We start from the raw sequence: 17,531 nt of genomic DNA, 5'->3' as shown, positions 1-17,531 counted from the left end.
ATATAATATGACTTAGTAACACTCCTAGTAATAGTGGCACTGTTGAATTTAAGTCTCTAAGACGTAGAGTTTTTGCCTTGGTTTGTTTCCCGTCAAGAATGGGAATGATTGTGGCCTTTTGTTGGTGAGGAATTTGTAAAGGATAGGGAAGGTTGAAAATAAATGGAACGTGTGCTGGTGGTCCTTGTATAGCCATGGAGAGAAATGCAGTTTTAAAGATGCAAATGCATTGTTACCTTTGTGAGGTTTTCGAAACTCAAAGGAATGTAGCTGGAGTAGTCCTCTGCAGTTTTTAGGGGGAAGAGGAGGATTTAAAGGACTAGAAAGGAGACGCCGGTACAAATAGACTTAACATTTCATTTTTATACAAGTGACGCAGAGTTTAATCAATGAAGTAGTCATCTGTGTGTGATGAATAAATTCAAAAACTGCAAGTTTATCCTACGTAAAAACTAATTTTTGTTTCAGCTGCTTGATAACGTGGAAAATAAAATGAAAGGCACATGTGTAGAAGGCACAATTCCTAAATTGTTCAGAGGGAAGATGGTGGTATGTATTTATTTGTGGTTTTAATTTAAATTAACTGTTACTTGTATACATTTAAATTCTGTGGTTTTTGGTTTTTGTTTACAGTCTTATATCCAATGCAAACACGTAGACTATCGATCTGAACGAATAGAAGATTATTATGACATCCAGCTGAGTATAAAGGGAAAGAAAAATAGTAAGTGATACATTGTGATATGCACCAATCAAATACTTCAACATGTTGGACATCTGTAGTGGCTGTTGATTTCAAATGTGTTTTTTGGTGCTTCGCACTTTGAAATATCCTTGCTTTAATTTCAGAGGAAAGTGTCTTTGACACCTCATTGAAAACATTTTCTGCAGAAAATGATTTTGCCTACATTACTTTTTTTCCCTTCTCCCATTTCCCTTCCTTGCTGCTTCCTCCCTAATTCTCTCACTGATATCTTTTCATTAAACTCTATGAATTTTAGGAGTTTTCCTGGTGTCGTAAAAGTGCATACCATGCCATGGTGATAACAGTAGTGTTGTCACAGTAGGTTATAATTTATATATGAAGATGAGCTTGGGAGGAAATAGATTCTTACTTAGACCTGACCACAGTAATAAGCAAATAAAAAGAATGAACTAATCAGAGCAGCGTAACGGTAGTCCCCTATCATCACTTTACCAAGTACGTGGCATACAAGACACGAAAAAAGACGTGTAAGAGTCCAGCAAACAGAATCATCTGGCTTGATACTTAACAGTTGCAAAGTGAGAATAGGAGATTTGGCAGACAGTTGTAACTATGTGATTTTAAAATCTGTTTATATTCTTAGGTATGCCCCTACAATTTGGTGCATTTCTTGACATTCTTAAGCAATATAAAACTTTTTTTAAAATAAAGACAAATATTTAAACACAAGCTCTTATGTCTTAATATGTTATTTGATTAATACATAGCCCCCAGGCTAGAGTAAACTTATATTTTTCTTCCTTCTTCCCTACAATTCCCCAATCTTTTTTTCATTTAGTTTTTGAGTCCTTCATTGACTATGTTGCAGTGGAACAGTTGGATGGTGATAACAAGTATGATGCAGGAGAACATGGCTTGCAGGTATTTTTCTTTTTTTAATTGGGTTTTAAATTTTATTTCTCTGTCCTTGATAAAATAACTTAACAAAGCTATGGTAGCCAAAAAATGTTGCAAAACCCATTCTAGGTTGTATCAGTTGATTTTGGTGATTTTTATCCTTAGACAAGCTTTTACGTAGCTTCTCTTAATTGCTGTTAGGTTTATTAAAATGAAGCTTGGATTTTAAAACAGTCGAACCAGCACTGAGTTTTGCTTTTATACTTGTAAGTGTTTCGGTGACTAGAATGGTTAACCTCTCAGCTGATCTCGAGACTGACTTGCTCTTCCTCTGAGAGTAGTCTGTTCTTCTGTGTGTCTAGTAAAAAAGCGGCATAGCTCTAAAAATAACTTTAGAGAGGTTATTTTTGTATCATCAACGGGAATGCCAAATGAACCCGTGGAATTTTAAACATTTATGTGTGTGCACATGTTTCTGAGCTTTTCAGCTGCACTTTGCTGCACCCGCTGTAGGAAACTGAAGTCCTTTTAAAAAACCCTTGTTTTACACTAAAGCTTATTTTTGCAGCTTCTATATACCAGTTTTTGTGAGTAATGTTCTATATATTCTTTAGCTGTTCCTAGGAAGGTACAGCATGGTAGCCAACTGTTTATTGGCAGAATACAATGAGCATGAAATTCTTAATTGATCAAAAGTGTATTTTCTCCCCCATATTCTCTTTTAATTTTATTTATACAGGTAACTTGCTCTTAATGCAGTGAGAAGTTCACGTATGCTTGTATGAATGGCCTAAATTTAAATGAACTGAGTTCTTTTCAGTGTTGATGGAGTAGCGCTCGGGAAGGTTGGTGCAGCATTAAGACGGTTAACTTCCACCCCGGTTCTGAGCATTCTTTGGTGCACATTGTGTTGTCAAGCCTATAAAATAAAAGTCTGTAGGAAGAGAGTCTGCAGCAAACATGTATTTTTGAATTGCTAAAAATCTTGCAATTTCAACCCTATATTTCCTTTAAAATGTCTAGGAGGCGGAGAAAGGTGTGAAGTTCCTAACATTGCCACCAGTATTACACCTGCAGCTCATGAGATTTATGTATGATCCGCAGACTGACCAAAACATCAAGATAAATGATAGGTAAGCTTTTTTCATGGCAGATTTTGGACCTGTTAATGTATTTTATCAAAAACAATTTGCCAAAATCCTAATTTTAAATCAACTCCAAGAGGAAGGTGTGTGCATTGGCACATGTTGGAGGTCCCCAAAAGGTGCACTGATTGAATATTATGGTTCTGAATAACAAATTGAATACTTAAATAGTCATTTGTAGCCATTGTTTTGGATATGAAACAAGTGAATGTGTCTTTTAACACTTTGTGGAACATTCTTTGTGCCGTGTGTGGAAAGCTGGTACATTCCCATAGGCTGTCACAGGAGTGAGTAGGATGAATAAGTAGTCCTCTGCTTTCCCTCCATCTATTTCCATGTCCACTCACTGTAAGTAGAGGCTGATAATTTTTCAAGGAGATACATTGTTGGGTTGTAAACTAAATCTGTATTGCAGAGATTTCAGTCTCACCAAGAAGGTGAGACTGCAGCAGCTGAAAGACATTTCAAAATAATGTTCCAGCCCAGTGGTACCTGTGCTAGAAAAGCTGTATTTGTGTGCTAGAAAAGCTGTATTTGTGTGCTAGAAAATAACAGGTTTTGAGCTTTTCCCTTGACACAGTGAATCCAAAGCAGCACTATTTCAGTAAAGTGCTTTTACCCTTGTTACTGAGGGCATGTTTTTTCTCAGGTGCTTATGAAGATTATTCCACATTAAAACCGTATAAAATCTGCCACTGTATGCAGTATATCCTGGCATTGTAACAATAACTTGTTCAATTTTTGTAACTTGCTTTAGGAGTAAGTACTGATGTCCTGCATAATAGCATGTGTATGTCTAAACTACAAATACAACTGTCTTAATTCTTTTCAAAACTAGGTTTGAGTTTCCTGAACAATTGCCACTAGATGAATTTTTGCAAAAAACAGATCCTAAAGATCCTGCCAATTACATTCTTCATGCGGTTCTAGTACACAGTGGAGATAACCATGGCGGACATTATGTTGTTTACTTAAATCCAAAGGGGGATGGCAAAGTGAGTATTGAAAAGCACCTAAATGTATTTGTGCTTTGCAAATATATACTTGCAGTTTTCATAATGAGCAAATCTTTGGAATTTTTGCTCCCTAACAGAAGAGTGTGCTGTCACACTCGCTTCGTCGCACAGGGATTTGGCTTCTCCATGTAGCTCTTAGCTTGATACTTTTTCATTTGACGCCTACTCTAATGTATTTGGGAAACTTACTTTGTATTTATAAAAAGGGAAACCAGCAGCCCTCATGTCTAGTTATTGCTCGTTAGGGAGGAGCCTGCATTTGAAGGTGTTAAAGAATCACTTGCCTTCTTAAGAGGAGCAGCTTCATCTTTGCTATTGGCTTCTGGCAAAAGACTTAACTAAGGGAAAATCCCTTCAGTTGTGTGCGCAAATGTGTTGAAGTTCTACTGAAATCAAATTTCGTCCAGCGTTTTTTTAGGCTGACTTTATGCTGAAGCAAACATGAATGTTTCAAATGTTTCTGTGACTCAGAAGTTCAGTATCTTTGCATGTCCCACTGTTACAGGTTTAGGTGACTTGATTGCATTGGACATTTATAGGTCAGGTGCCTCCTCCCTTGAATTGCCTGGGTTTGTGTGTACGTGACTGTTGACAGTAAAAGTAGAAGTCAGATTTTGCTATGAATTTTTTGCTATTTGTCTTTCATTCTTAATTGACATTATTGTTTTAATTTAAAATTTGCTGTAAATTACTTTAAATGTACAAATAATTACCAGATATCTTATGCATCACTGCTTTTTATTTTATTTTACAACAAATAAGATCAATTTTCTGAAATTCATATAGAAATGTTAGATATTTGAATAACAGTCTTAAAAAAAAGTTCTTTGATTAATTATTGGGCTTTTGATATTCAGTGTAAAATCTTCAAATATTTCAGTAAAGGTTTGGTATTTATGGCCTTATGCTGAGCATAAATAGCAGGTAACACAAATTATACTGAACTAGATTTTCTTTTTTTAAACTCATGCTGCTTGAAGAGCAATTTTAGTTACTTCAAAGAGCTGAAAGACATGCCAGAAATAGAGTTAATTCATCATTCAAGAACATGTTTTTGTGTGTTAAATTATGTTTATATAAAATTTTCTCTCTAGTGGTGTAAATTTGATGACGATGTTGTATCAAGATGTACAAAGGAAGAAGCGATTGAACACAACTATGGAGGTCACGACGATGACCTATCTGTACGGCACTGTACAAACGCGTACATGTTGGTTTACATCAGGGAATCAAAATTAAGTATGTATACTCTGCATGTGTTCCGTGTTAGCCGTAAATCCCTGTATGTAAATCTATATTTTACTTCTGAATTGTTGACAGTCTTCTCATACAAAGAGGCTTTGTTTGTTGTAGTTGGAATTTATAGATTCTGTGGGGATCAACCAGCCTTTCTCTCACTTTGGAAAGTAGGTGCTATAATCTAGTGTCGTCTTGTCTTAGCACAGTAAGGCAAGACTGTGCATCTGCAGAGTGCTTTAGCCTTGATTGTTTCATAGGATGGAAAAACCAGTGAGCTAACTTCAGTGATGGAAACTAGATCCAATTGATTATAAATATGTAGTTATATGTATATGAAAAAATTGGAGTGGTGGTAAATGTTTTTTTAATCCTGAAAATGAATATGTAATTCAGAAGTCTGATACATATTTCATGGAAGTAGTGCATTTTGGCTCAGGATAGAAAATGCTTCTTTTGCCAGAACATGATGATATCAAACCATGTTTTTAATTAAAAGATGAAAAAAGCTGGTTTTGACTTCAAATCGGAGAAAAGTCAAGTGTGTGTGAAGAAAACCCTGTTTGATGTAAATCTTGAAATGACATCACAAAATCTGCTTTGTAGGTGAAGTTTTGCAGCCTGTCACGGACCACGATATTCCTCAACAACTTGTAGAAAGGCTACAAGAAGAGAAAAGGATAGAAGCTCAGAAGAGGAAGGAGAGGCAGGAAGCTCATCTCTATATGCAAGTGCAGGTCAGCTTTTGAAAGCTGCAGCTGCCTTACCATTAAAATTCAGAATGTTGAGCTACCCCAGACAAACCTTGATATTGAGTTTTTGAATTTGTGTTTGGAAGTAGCATTTGAAGTGAAATTATGATTTTAGTGCTTCTAAGTACATTTACACATGCAACAAATCCTCATAAAACAAACAGTACTGTATGTTACAGACATTTCTGTTTGTTCTGGAAGTTCTGTGCTTGCAAGTAAAAATAGTAAATTCAGGTGAAAGGAAAAGGACCAGGTTATTTTAAATGGCTGCCCTGCCACTGCACTTTTATCTCCTTCAGGAATTATTGTCTAAAATTAGAATATATCTAGCCATAGGCTGCAAGCCTGGACTACTGCCAAACTGAGCTCATCAAGTAGAAGCAGAAGGAGAGAGTGCTTATATTTGCAATTATCTTTTTGGAAAAGCCAGATGGACTAGATTGCTATGAGTTGCCTTAAGGAACCCTGTTTATGGCTCTTTCCAGAGCCCATCTGGCAGAAGAAAATAGACCCCATTTTCCATTTGCCTCCATGTTTCCTTGCATCTTCTTTCTGGTGTTCATAAGTAGAGATACTGGTGAAGTTCAGCTTGTTTTCCACTGCATTTACACTAGAACTGTTTTCAGTGGAGAGACTGGCAGAGTTGCACCGTTTGTCTTTCTGTTAACAAAGAACGCATGGGAGCTGTGGGAGATGTAGGAAACATTTTAGACCAGCCTCCTTGCATTACACCAGTAAAATAATTATGTAGCCTTTTTTTTAAGTGCCAAGATTGTTGGAGCACATGTTTTCAAGATTGGGATCTAAGCACAACTGGTTTTTAATTGTTTGGGATTTGTAAGAATTAGTGTATTTTAATTACACTGATTTGACTATCAATCACAATTTTTAAATTTCATTATAAACTGTATACTTACAAATTTTGTTCATGAGAACACGAATAGTGTTAGCAGTGTGCCACTATCCAGAGAGCCAGTGACGCATAGTAAAGCATCATGAGAAGGTATTACGTTGTGCAGCTGAGTTAATATGAATACTAACCTTTAAATGTAATTTTTCAGATAGTGGCAGAGGATCAGTTCTGTGGTCACCAAGGCAATGATATGTATGATGAAGAAAAAGTGAAATATACTGTTTTCAAAGTATTAAAAAACTCCACGCTTACAGAATTTGTTCAAAATCTCTCTCAAACGATGGTAAGTTTTCTGGAGCTGAATACCTGTATGTATTTATTTTATTACATTATGGTTGCTTCGTAGTCTTTATCTTCACCAGATATTGGCAGCAGTCATAATTTAGACCTTTTAAAATAGAATATTTGTTTGGGTTTAATAAAAGTATCTTAGCCTTTTTTTGTTTGTTTCCTGCCGCAATTTTTGTTTGTTTTTTAGGGATTTCCCCAGGATCAAATCAGATTATGGCCAATGCAAGCTAGAAGTAATGGAACAAAAAGACCTGCAATGTTAGATAATGAAGCAGATGGCAATAAAACGGTAAATATTCATTGACAGAGGACATTATTTCTGTACATCACCCATGATTTTTAGTTCTCTTTAAGAATCTGTAAGTTTGGGACATCAGATTTGTGAGAAAACTTGAGATTTAGTGGATTGATTTGGACAGGAGGGAGGATTGTGGTGCATGATTTTTCTTTCATGAAAAAAAGCATGATCATGATTTTCATGTTAGATTTGAAACAGAAATGGTTTTTTTGAGTCCTCCATTATTTGGGCAAAAACTCTAGATTTAATGAAATGTGTTGCTTAAAATGTAAAACGTTGTCTAATACCACAAAAAACAGTGAGTGGTTTCACTGTACTGTTACTTCTAAAGTGAAATAGTTTTCTCGCCGTAATAAAGATAGCTGTAGGTATATTTTTTTAGGTCCATTTGTGCTTCATTAGAACTTTTTTGGTGGTTTTGTATCTGTCATTGTTTCTCTTAATAAACATCATAAACTCCCTGTCATTACCGCAACTAAGAAAAAAAATTTCCCACTCATAGAATGTCATAAAGTTCTTGTATCTGATAAAAATGCAGATAGCAGATTATATTACATTTTCCAGAGACTTTTTTTTCTTCTTCCACATCTTTCTACATAGATGATTGAGCTCAGTGACAATGAAAATCCATGGACAATATTTTTGGAAACAGTAGATCCAGAGATGGCTGCTACTGGAGCAACATTACCCAAGTTTGATAAAGATCGTAAGCATATATGCTAAAACTTGAGTAAATACAAAATACTTCTATTTTGGGTATATCTCAGAAAACATTGTGCACTCCTTTTTTCAATGATGACATTGATGTAGCCATCAAAACTACAGTGCTGAAATTAGTTTTTCTCATGTGGTTTTCCCCCTCATTTATCTTCAAGCGTAAGACATATTTCATATGTTTTTAGAATCACTGAATACCTATATATATATATATATAAAAAAAATATAAATAAAAGTTGATTTATAAAAATTCAGTATTTAAGGATATTTTAAGGGCATTAATCTAATTAAAAGATCAAAGACACATCTTTGTTACATTTAAAGAAAAATATCTAGGTGATTCCCCCGCCCCCCCCCCCCCCCCCCCCCCCCCCCCCAGCATACTCAAATAAGCTTTACTTAAAATTACATCTTATTTCTTAATTTGTAGATGATGTAATGTTGTTTCTGAAGATGTATGATCCGAAGACTCGGAGTTTGAATTATTGTGGACATATCTACACACCTATATCCTGTAAAATACGTGAGTTCTAAAATTCAGTTTCATGGTTACAATTGAAATTTTTTAAAGACAACAGATTGCATATATTTTTTTTCTTTTAATACTAGTTTTGTCACTGAAATCAAAGGTAGGCCGCAGAATGAAATTCTGATTTCTCCCAACACGTGATAGTTTTCTTCCCCATATTGTATCAGTGAAACTTTCTGCAAGTCTGAGAGCGTTGATTTAATGCAGCATTGACTGTCAGTTAAATTTTTTGTTACAGGTTTGCTCTATTCACCAGATATTGCTGAACATAAACAGCTGTTTCAGACTTGCTGTAAAGCTTTGTGATTTGATATTGTTCCCCAGTTTGTGATTTTTTTTTTTCCTTCTATTTCAAGATTTTTTGTGGAGTGTACTTCCACAATAGCTTTTAAAGTAACTCTTGTACAACTTTTCACTATGGTAGCCTGAGAGCAGCCACTCAGACTGAATCGAGCGTGAGCCTTGGTTTTTATTTAAATCTATTTAAAGAATTCATCAAATGTCCACTGAGTAAAAATACTTTTATTTGTCATTTTGAATGTCTCATTTTGTTGACTTGTACGTGTTTTCTAATTTTGTGTTTTAGCTGTCTTTTTTTTTTCTTTTAAAAAGATGAAAATTTTTCTCTGGGGAAGGAACAGTGTTGTTCCATCTCTTTGATCTTGAATGGCCTCGTGCATGTTTTTGTTGTTGTTGTTCAGATGAAGTGGAAGGAGACATTAAAGTCTGTCTCTGGGTTGAGTGTCAATAAGGGAAGCTTTAACCTGGAAGGCTCTCTTTCTTGGGCACTCTATTTATCCAGGGTAGAAAAATAGGTTATCTTCTTTTTGCAGGAGGTCTCACTAGCAGTTAAAGTGCAATGCATTTCACATTCCTTTTCTTTTCCAATAGGTGACTTGCTTCCAGTTATGTGTGAGAGAGCAGGATTTCCACAAGAAACTAACCTTATCCTCTATGAGGTTTGGATTGACAGACTTTTTGTAACATTTTTGTATTTTATGTGCTATAACTAGAGAAAAAGAAGCTGTATTGGTTAAAAAAAGGCTGCTCATAACAATGGTAATTTAGAAATTGTAAGCGCTCTGTAACCTGTATCTTTGAAGACTACAGTGCTGCAAGAGAGTATCAGCAGATAGTTAACTTCAAAACAGATTTTAAATTAAACAACTAGATGTGTGAGGCTTTAAAAACAAAAAATCTCTACATGAAGTCCTACGTGAGCAGCTTTGCTATGCTAAATCTGTGCATATCCTCTGAGTCGCAGTGTTAGAGGAGCTAATACTGCTGACGTTATTGACCACTGTATTTTCAGTGCCCCCCTTAGACAGCGGAGTTGAGAAAATGTTGCATCTTCTTCCTTCCCGAAGTTAGAAGTCAGCAAACAAAATAATTAGTCTGCTAACATGTTTCTGCCAAAATACAGAAATAGTAAGTCTTTGTAACTACTGTTCTTATTGGGTGCTGAAGATGCAGATCTTGCCAAGGCAAAGTCCTTGCTATAGCAAGAACAAGGAATTGTTTTTTAATTGCAGTTTTTGTTAGCTGTCATGCTGCTCTCTCTGGTGGTTCCAGGGGAGCGCGCACACTTCTGTGCGAAAAAGCAGAACTGTCAGGTATTTCTGCTCTGTGTGGGTCAGGGTTGCGGTTTGATTCCAGTTTGTTTAGACAGGTGCTTTTATCCCAAGAGGTCAACCTAGAAGCATAAATACTTAATATCCATATAGATATTTTATAATGTATGCATTTTTAATATGGCTTTGTTTTTGTTTTTGTTTTTTTAAAAAAGACAAGTCAATTGCTGTACAAAGGTTCTGCACTATTAAAATCAGTGAGCATAATCAGTGTTCTCCAAGCTTCCTGGAAGCTGCATGAGTAGAAAATTAGTCTCTGAATTTTGGAAGCTTTTCAGTGCTAACAAGATAACGCTGAATGATAAAAAACTTTTGAAAATTAAGATAACTTGAGTGAGACTCCAAAGGTAAAAATGAGTACCCACCTTTATCAATAGCAATGAGATGTATCTGGACCTTAGCTAAGATTACATTTAATTTGCATATACATCTCTATCCATTTGTTTCAGTTAAAAGAAGATAGAAGTTACCTTATCTGATGATTTCTTTACTATTGTGACCTTTATTTTTGTCTCTCGTTTATTCTGTGATCAACAATTTTTGTTTTTTATTGCAGGAAGTTAAACCCAATTTAACAGAAAGGATTCAAGACTATGATGTATCTCTTGATAAAGCGCTTGATGAACTCATGGATGGCGACATCATAGTGTTTCAGAAGTATGTATTTTAAGGAGCCAGCTTATCATTGCAATTAAATCACCTGGCTCACTTTGAAAGCAGAACTTCCTTTAACTTAGCATTTTTAACAAGAGCAAAGTGTAATTTTCCAACAGTAGACATGTTCTCAGCAGTTCTCATTTGTTTATTCAAACAGGAAATGAAAAAATACTACCAATATTTTACTTATCACGTGCCACATTATTTAAGAAAAAGGTTTCATCCTAGTTTAGAAAACTAATAACCTAAAATAGCTCTTAATATTACCAAAGAGTGTGGTTCATCAATGCACCTGAGTTCTGCAGCTTTTCACTTGGAGCCACTGTAACTCAAACACCGAAGAGCCTGCCAGCATTTCAGATCTCGGGCTCTGTACTGTTGCTACTGTACAAGGCTCTTGACTTGGAGCTCCTTTCAGCCTAGAACTAAACTGCTTTCCCTTTTCTTCCTTTTACTCATGCTCACAATAAGTTCCATATTGGTCCACGGTGATGAGATGCTTCTGATTTGCCTGAGCATATGCGACTCATAGGTGTACTTGTGCTTCAGCTGGAGTTTTCTCCAAGGCAAAAGGAGAACTCCTGCATCTCGTATCCGTTAAATGGATCTTTCATAAGCTTGTCAGGGCTATAAATCAGCATTTCTATGCTCTCACTCCTGATAGTCACACCCAACTGTGTTGCTCTGTTTCTCTCCATGGGCTGACAGTGGGTGGAAGCCAGCTAGTCTATCTTCAGAACTCTTACCCCAGATTTTGTGAGATGAATGTATTTCTCATGTCATGCCTTGGAACTCGCATTCCCTGTTGACCCAGTTGGTGTTATGCACCTTTGGCTGGCTGCTGATTCCTGGGTAAGTGCACAGCTTGTACCCTGGTGCTATTTCTCCGCTGAGAAGATAGGGGTACCAGTGAGTAGTGACCCAAACCAGTATCTGTGCCGACTGTTTTTGTTTCTGTGGCTCAAGGAGTGCTATTGTACATCTGGCCTCTGTGCAAAGCAGTTAATACAGGAGTATATGGAAAGCTGTCGCAGCGTTAATACGGACAGGCAGTAACGTGCCAGGGTGGGAGGGAGGGAGGACTACAGCTAGAACGCCGCTGTGAAACGACAGGAATCGGAGCATTGCCAGATTGCCAAATGAGCGAGCACAGCATGAGAGTGCGTTTGCCCTTGCACCACATGGAAATACTATGGGGTGTGAGTCACTACTGACTGTATTAGTTCTACTGTGTATGAGAGGTGGCTCTTTAAAAAGGTTTCTAAACTTTATTTCTGTCTCTCTCAACTGTCACTGACTTACTGTAGAACATGTTTTTAAAAGCCCTAACTGCTTGTATGTGTAACAACGTGATATGTAATGGTATTATCATTTGTTTGCTCTTGTAGGGATGACCCAGAAAATGATAACAGTGAGCTACCAACGGCTAAAGAATACTTCCGAGACCTCTATCATCGCGTGGATGTAATTTTCTGTGATAAAACCATCCCCAATGACCCAGGCTTTGTTGTTACTTTATCCAATAGGATGAATTACTTTCAGGCATGTCCTGTTTGTTTCTCTGCTTTTCTTTCCTTGTTCTGAAAGTAACTTTTGCGTTAGTTCCCAAGCACGTTATACATATTTTTAGGAAAGAGTAGATCTGTTCTTGTACCCTTTTTGCATTGTAGTAATGAAAAGTTTAAGAAAGCCACTAATGCTTGTGAGAAGAAAATACTCTAAAAAAACCCCCAGTTTTATTAATAATGAGATAATTTGACAATAGGATTCTTTCTTGATACGCCATTCTGATCTCTTAGGGAAATGATATTCTAATGAAATTATGCATTTGCTTTCTAAGTGACACGTAAAACTTACTCAACTTACTTAGCTGTTAAAAGAAAAATACGTTGGGAATCTAGTGATACCTATTTTCTGCTTGTAATATCACCAACAATATTGGTTTTGCAGGCCAAACTGTATTGCTTTCTTCACACAAAGCTGTTTAATGCTCAGTGGCACTAACAGGTCAGACCTGTTGTGTTCGTAAAGGGTGACCAGAGGGTGTTCAGAAGAGGAAAACTGGACAACCAAATTTAAAAAAAAAAAGTTAAAATAAAGTTAATCTGATCTTTTAAGAGCCTGAGTAGATTTGACTCCCTACAGTTTTCTTGCAGTTGCTTTTGTCAGTGTCAAAAAGATCACTTAAAACCAGACAAGTTTATTTTCTGTAACCAAAGGCAGGAACTTTGAGCAGCTGCTTATACAGGGGAAGTCAGGAATGACTTTTGCTACCCTGTTCTCATAGTCTGCTTTTTGGCAATAAGCTTTCTCTTATGTCATTTTTACTTGAAGTGTAAGTTCTTTATAGTGTGTTTTGGTGGGGGCAAAATAGAGGATCCCTATGCTTTTTGTGAGGCAGTGACATGAAATATACTGATGGGAATAATGTGGTGATATTACCCAGCAAGCTAACTTCCTTGGAGTGAATTAAAGAACAGTGGGAATTTTCAAAGAGCATGCTTCACTTATTTCCCCAATAATACTATAGTTAACCCCCCCAACGAAAATAAAGAAAACTACAAAAGAGTAGAGCTATTGTTGTGGATTTTGTGGCCTTTTGGTGACAGTGATTTATTGTAATAAAACAGACAGTTGTGTCATTTTTTTCCTAGTATATCTTATTCTGTGTCAACTCTTCAGAAGCTAAAGATACTAGTTTATTTTGCCTTGGGGAAGTAGACATAGTAGGTCTCTCAGAGTTTCACTAGCATAATGTTCTTGACATGTAATGAATGACACTGTGATTGTAGAGCAATGTCATAACTGAAATAATTCAGAACTTACAAAAAAATGTATTTGCAGGTTGCAAAGACAGTTGCGCAAAGACTTAATACGGATCCAATGCTATTACAGTTTTTCAAGTCCCAAGGGTAAGATGAATTTCCTTAGTGTTCTGTGTCTAAACTATTCTTTAAAGTACGTAGCCCAAATATAGATAGTAGCAGTTACTTTGGAGCTTTTTCCAGCTTGTAAACTGGTTCTTTACCAGTAAAATGGTAGCGCTCTGGCATGCACAGTAAGTTGCCTAGACAGTTTTAAGTATTGCAATGGCTGGCTCTAGAGCCTCAAAGGATTGTGCATTTGGAAGAGTTCTAGTAAATGTCATTGAAAAAAGATGTATTTTAAAGCATCACTGTTTAAATTGCTAAAATCATTAATTACCTCAAAGCCTTACTGTACAGAATGAATTATTAAGCTAATACAAGTGCTGTTTCAGTGAATGCAGATTTCTAGAATGGAGGAGAGCAGAAACAAGTGCACATAAAAGCAGGACTTTTGCTGATTTTACAGGTTTAAATGCAGGAGTTACTTCATTGATTTTTTTCCCCCCTCCTCTCCCAAAGTCTGCAAATGAGGTTTTATGAAGAAAACGATGATCTAACAAGTTCACGGCTGCTAAAAGGGGCATTTCTGGTTAAAGTGGTGTTCTCAGGCACAGCTGTGTAAAACCAGATTTGAATCTGTATAAAACTGTAGCAGAAAACAGCACATTAGTAGTTGTATGCATACGCTGCAGGAGTAACGCACACACAAAAATTACATCATCTTTTTGTATTCGTGTAAACGTAGATTGCTCTTCGTTAACCTGTAGGTATCTCCCTTCATTGTCAATGAGCCTGTTGTAATATGAGTAGCTCTTTATAGTTTACAGTGCTGTGGTCACTCTGGAATTTGCTGTGTCATGTGGCTCCACAAATTAACCTTTCACAATCTAAAGCATGCGCTGCTGTACGAGTAGTTTCAGGGGAATGTAGGTCTGCCACCCTGCGGCATTGCAGGTGAGCTCGTAAACATCCCAGAGAGTTAACACGCACAGGGAATGGTAGTTCTGTTCCCATACAGTCAGCTGCTTTTAAAAATTGCTGAAGCACTGAATATAATGCTGCTTAGGCTTTGCTAGCAATTATATGAAACTGGAAGCCAGGAATAAAGATGTACCTGGTACTTCAATTTACTGAGCAGTGATGGATTGTAAAGAGAGATTTATGTTTTTCTTTTTCCTTCTGTAGTTATAGGGATGGCCCTGGTAATCCTCTTAGACATAATTATGAAGGTACTTTACGAGATCTTCTGCAGTTCTTCAAGCCTAGGCAACCTAAAAAACTTTACTATCAACAGGTAAGAGTCTTCTGTTTTTGTTGTTGTGAATTAAAAAAAATAATTCTGCCCTATACAAAGTATGTCTAAAGTGTTTTTCTTTTCTTCCTTAAGCTCAAAATGAAAATAACTGATTTTGAAAACAGAAGAAGTTTCAAATGCATATGGCTAAATAGCCAGTTTAGGGAAGAGGTGAGTAAGGCTGGCTGTTGCACACTTGCTGCCATTTCTATGTCAGAGCTGATATAACTGATTATGGTGCAGTTCCCACACTCGGTTGTCTCTGAAGAACACAAAATTAGAGCAAAGTTGTACCTTATGTAAAAAACCAACCCCAAAGCACCGAAGAACATAAAAAATAAATTATGCCAGTTCTTAACAAAAACTTCGAAGATAATATAGGTGTTCACCTTAGTAAGTGTTATCTTTTAAAGATGAATTTTTGATGAAGAATCCGGTGTATTCTGTGCTTTAATATGGTTGTTTACATTTTCAGGTTTTCTAATGATTTTTCTGTTTCAAATTCTGTAGGAAATAACAGTATATCCAGATAAGCATGGGTGTGTGCGGGACCTGTTAGAAGAATGTAAAAAAGTTGTAGAACTCTCTGAAAAAGGTTCAGGGAAATTAAGGTAAAGCTGGAAGATTTTTTTATTTCTTTTATGTGATCATGTGGATTTTATGCAGAAAAGTATCTGTAGAATTTAAAATACTGTGGAAACCATTATTATCAAATGAAGTCTGCTACTATGTTAAATATAAAAGGCTTCCAGATTCACATTGTTAAGAGAGTTCTTATTAACTACGAATATACATTTTATATAATTATTTATTTTGTATTTCATAAAGTTACATCCTTGAAATGCATAAGTTTCATCCATTGCATTTGTCAACTTACAGTTTAATAATTGTTTCCAATTCAAACATTTCATGCTGTTCACTTCTCAGGAGCTAAAAGTGAGGTCATTTAAAGAGAGGTTAAAAAAATAATCTAAATTAAAAACCTTTGTCTTGTAATTGCAAGTACTGGCTTTTTTTGCCATGAGCTAGAAGTAATTTAATCTCTTGTAACTTTACAGCTTAATTTTTACTGAAGACTGAATCTTACATTTTGCAAATACAGTAGTACTCTCTGTTTATATCCTGCCTACACTAATCCTTCTCAAGGTTTGAGAAAGAAATGTTGCATTGATTTTTTTTAATTTTTTTAACGCGTTTCCTGTTTATTCATTTTTAAGGCTGCTAGAAATTGTAAGTTACAAAATAATCGGTGTCCATCAGGAAGATGAGCTGTTAGAGTGTTTGTCACCTGCAACAAGTCGAACGTTTCGAATAGAGGTAAATATTACTTTCTTAAAGAAACTTTAAAAATTTACTTTGAGAGAAGAAACTGTCTCAAGTGGTAATTCTCTTTTTCTGGATTCTGCTTTTCAAATACTGTGATACTTGCAGCGAGCTAGATTACATGATAATATAGATGTATTTTTAAAGATAATACTTAGAAAATTTTGCCTTTGTTCCATCCGCTTCCCCGTAATGATTTCATTCGTTAAATTTTTATATGTGTTTATTATAACAATGCTTAAGACTTGGCAAGGTCTTGTCCATAGGACATTTGCTGCCTTAGCAATAATTCCAGATTTTGTTTGAGGACTCATGATGTAAATGTTTATGCTTAGATCCACTTTCGTACTCTAAACTTAAGTATTCTAGCAGATTTTATTTCCTTTTCTGTTAAGTTTGAGCTTCTAGAGCCAAATTTTGATACTTACCATGTGATTTTTCTAAACATTTCATCATGCAAATCTGTTAACTTGCCTCAAAGATCAGGAATTTAAAAAAAAAAGTTTCCAGTGTAAACTGGAATGAGGAGACGACAAGAGGTCTGTAATATTGCTATCAGCTGCTACTAGAGCTGATAGACTATTTCATGTCAAAAAGCCATCCAGGGAAGGCAGGAAAGTATTTACTGAGTAGGGGAAGCTGAAATGCTGTAGTGCCAGGGATGAATGACTCTTGTAAAAAGACTCTTGTCAAACAGCATGGTTCTTTTAATTGTTCTTAAATAGACTTGTTTTACGTCGGTAACAGTACATCAATTATCCTTTTAGTTACTTAAGTTACTTTTTGGGGAATTTTTAGCTGATTGCAGTCATAATTTTATGTCTGGATCTAGGAAATACCTCTGGACCAGGTAGATATAGATAAAGAAAACGAGATGCTAATCACAGTGGCACATTTCCACAAAGAGGTTTTTGGGACATTTGGAATTCCGTTCTTGCTGAGGATACACCAGGTACAGCATGCCTCCCTTTTTCTCCCCATGGGATTATATTGATGATGTTTTCTTAAAGTACTGTCAAAGAAATTGATTAGTATAAGCAGCGTATAGGAAAATATTGCTCCTGTATAAAAGCTTCTGCCCCATATATGCCTTTTTACAGTTAAATAATTTACCATCTCAGTTCTCTTTTGCATATACAGATTGTTTTAGTGTTTCAGCGAGCCTGTGCAATATCTAGAAAGTAGGCATTCAGCATCAGCCAGGGACTTTGAAATACTGTCAAAGCAATACTAACCCCCCCCGCAGAATTCCCCTCAAC

General features: G+C 36.0%; 1 protein-coding gene across 1 annotated transcript in view; it reads left to right on the top strand.

Annotated features, from left to right (window-relative positions):
- The window catches only part of USP7 (ubiquitin specific peptidase 7), an 83,620-nt gene that overhangs the window by 57,673 nt on the left and 8,416 nt on the right, over nucleotides 1–17,531 (top strand). Inside the window, exons 9-28 of the mRNA XM_068422306.1 lie at nucleotides 469–549; nucleotides 634–724; nucleotides 1,545–1,627; nucleotides 2,627–2,736; nucleotides 3,587–3,743; nucleotides 4,859–5,003; nucleotides 5,607–5,737; nucleotides 6,814–6,948; nucleotides 7,144–7,245; nucleotides 7,855–7,960; nucleotides 8,402–8,494; nucleotides 9,392–9,459; nucleotides 10,688–10,788; nucleotides 12,177–12,330; nucleotides 13,633–13,700; nucleotides 14,841–14,949; nucleotides 15,043–15,120; nucleotides 15,460–15,560; nucleotides 16,167–16,266; nucleotides 17,105–17,224. Coding sequence (XP_068278407.1) covers nucleotides 469–549; nucleotides 634–724; nucleotides 1,545–1,627; nucleotides 2,627–2,736; nucleotides 3,587–3,743; nucleotides 4,859–5,003; nucleotides 5,607–5,737; nucleotides 6,814–6,948; nucleotides 7,144–7,245; nucleotides 7,855–7,960; nucleotides 8,402–8,494; nucleotides 9,392–9,459; nucleotides 10,688–10,788; nucleotides 12,177–12,330; nucleotides 13,633–13,700; nucleotides 14,841–14,949; nucleotides 15,043–15,120; nucleotides 15,460–15,560; nucleotides 16,167–16,266; nucleotides 17,105–17,224 — 2,133 coding nt within the window. The remainder of the gene's footprint in view (nucleotides 1–468; nucleotides 550–633; nucleotides 725–1,544; nucleotides 1,628–2,626; nucleotides 2,737–3,586; nucleotides 3,744–4,858; nucleotides 5,004–5,606; nucleotides 5,738–6,813; nucleotides 6,949–7,143; nucleotides 7,246–7,854; nucleotides 7,961–8,401; nucleotides 8,495–9,391; nucleotides 9,460–10,687; nucleotides 10,789–12,176; nucleotides 12,331–13,632; nucleotides 13,701–14,840; nucleotides 14,950–15,042; nucleotides 15,121–15,459; nucleotides 15,561–16,166; nucleotides 16,267–17,104; nucleotides 17,225–17,531) is intronic.

The sequence above is a fragment of the Nyctibius grandis genome, chromosome Z (genome assembly GCF_013368605.1).
Source record: "Nyctibius grandis isolate bNycGra1 chromosome Z, bNycGra1.pri, whole genome shotgun sequence".
Taxonomy (NCBI): domain Eukaryota; kingdom Metazoa; phylum Chordata; class Aves; order Nyctibiiformes; family Nyctibiidae; genus Nyctibius; species Nyctibius grandis.
This window is presented reverse-complemented; position numbering and strand designations above follow the sequence as displayed.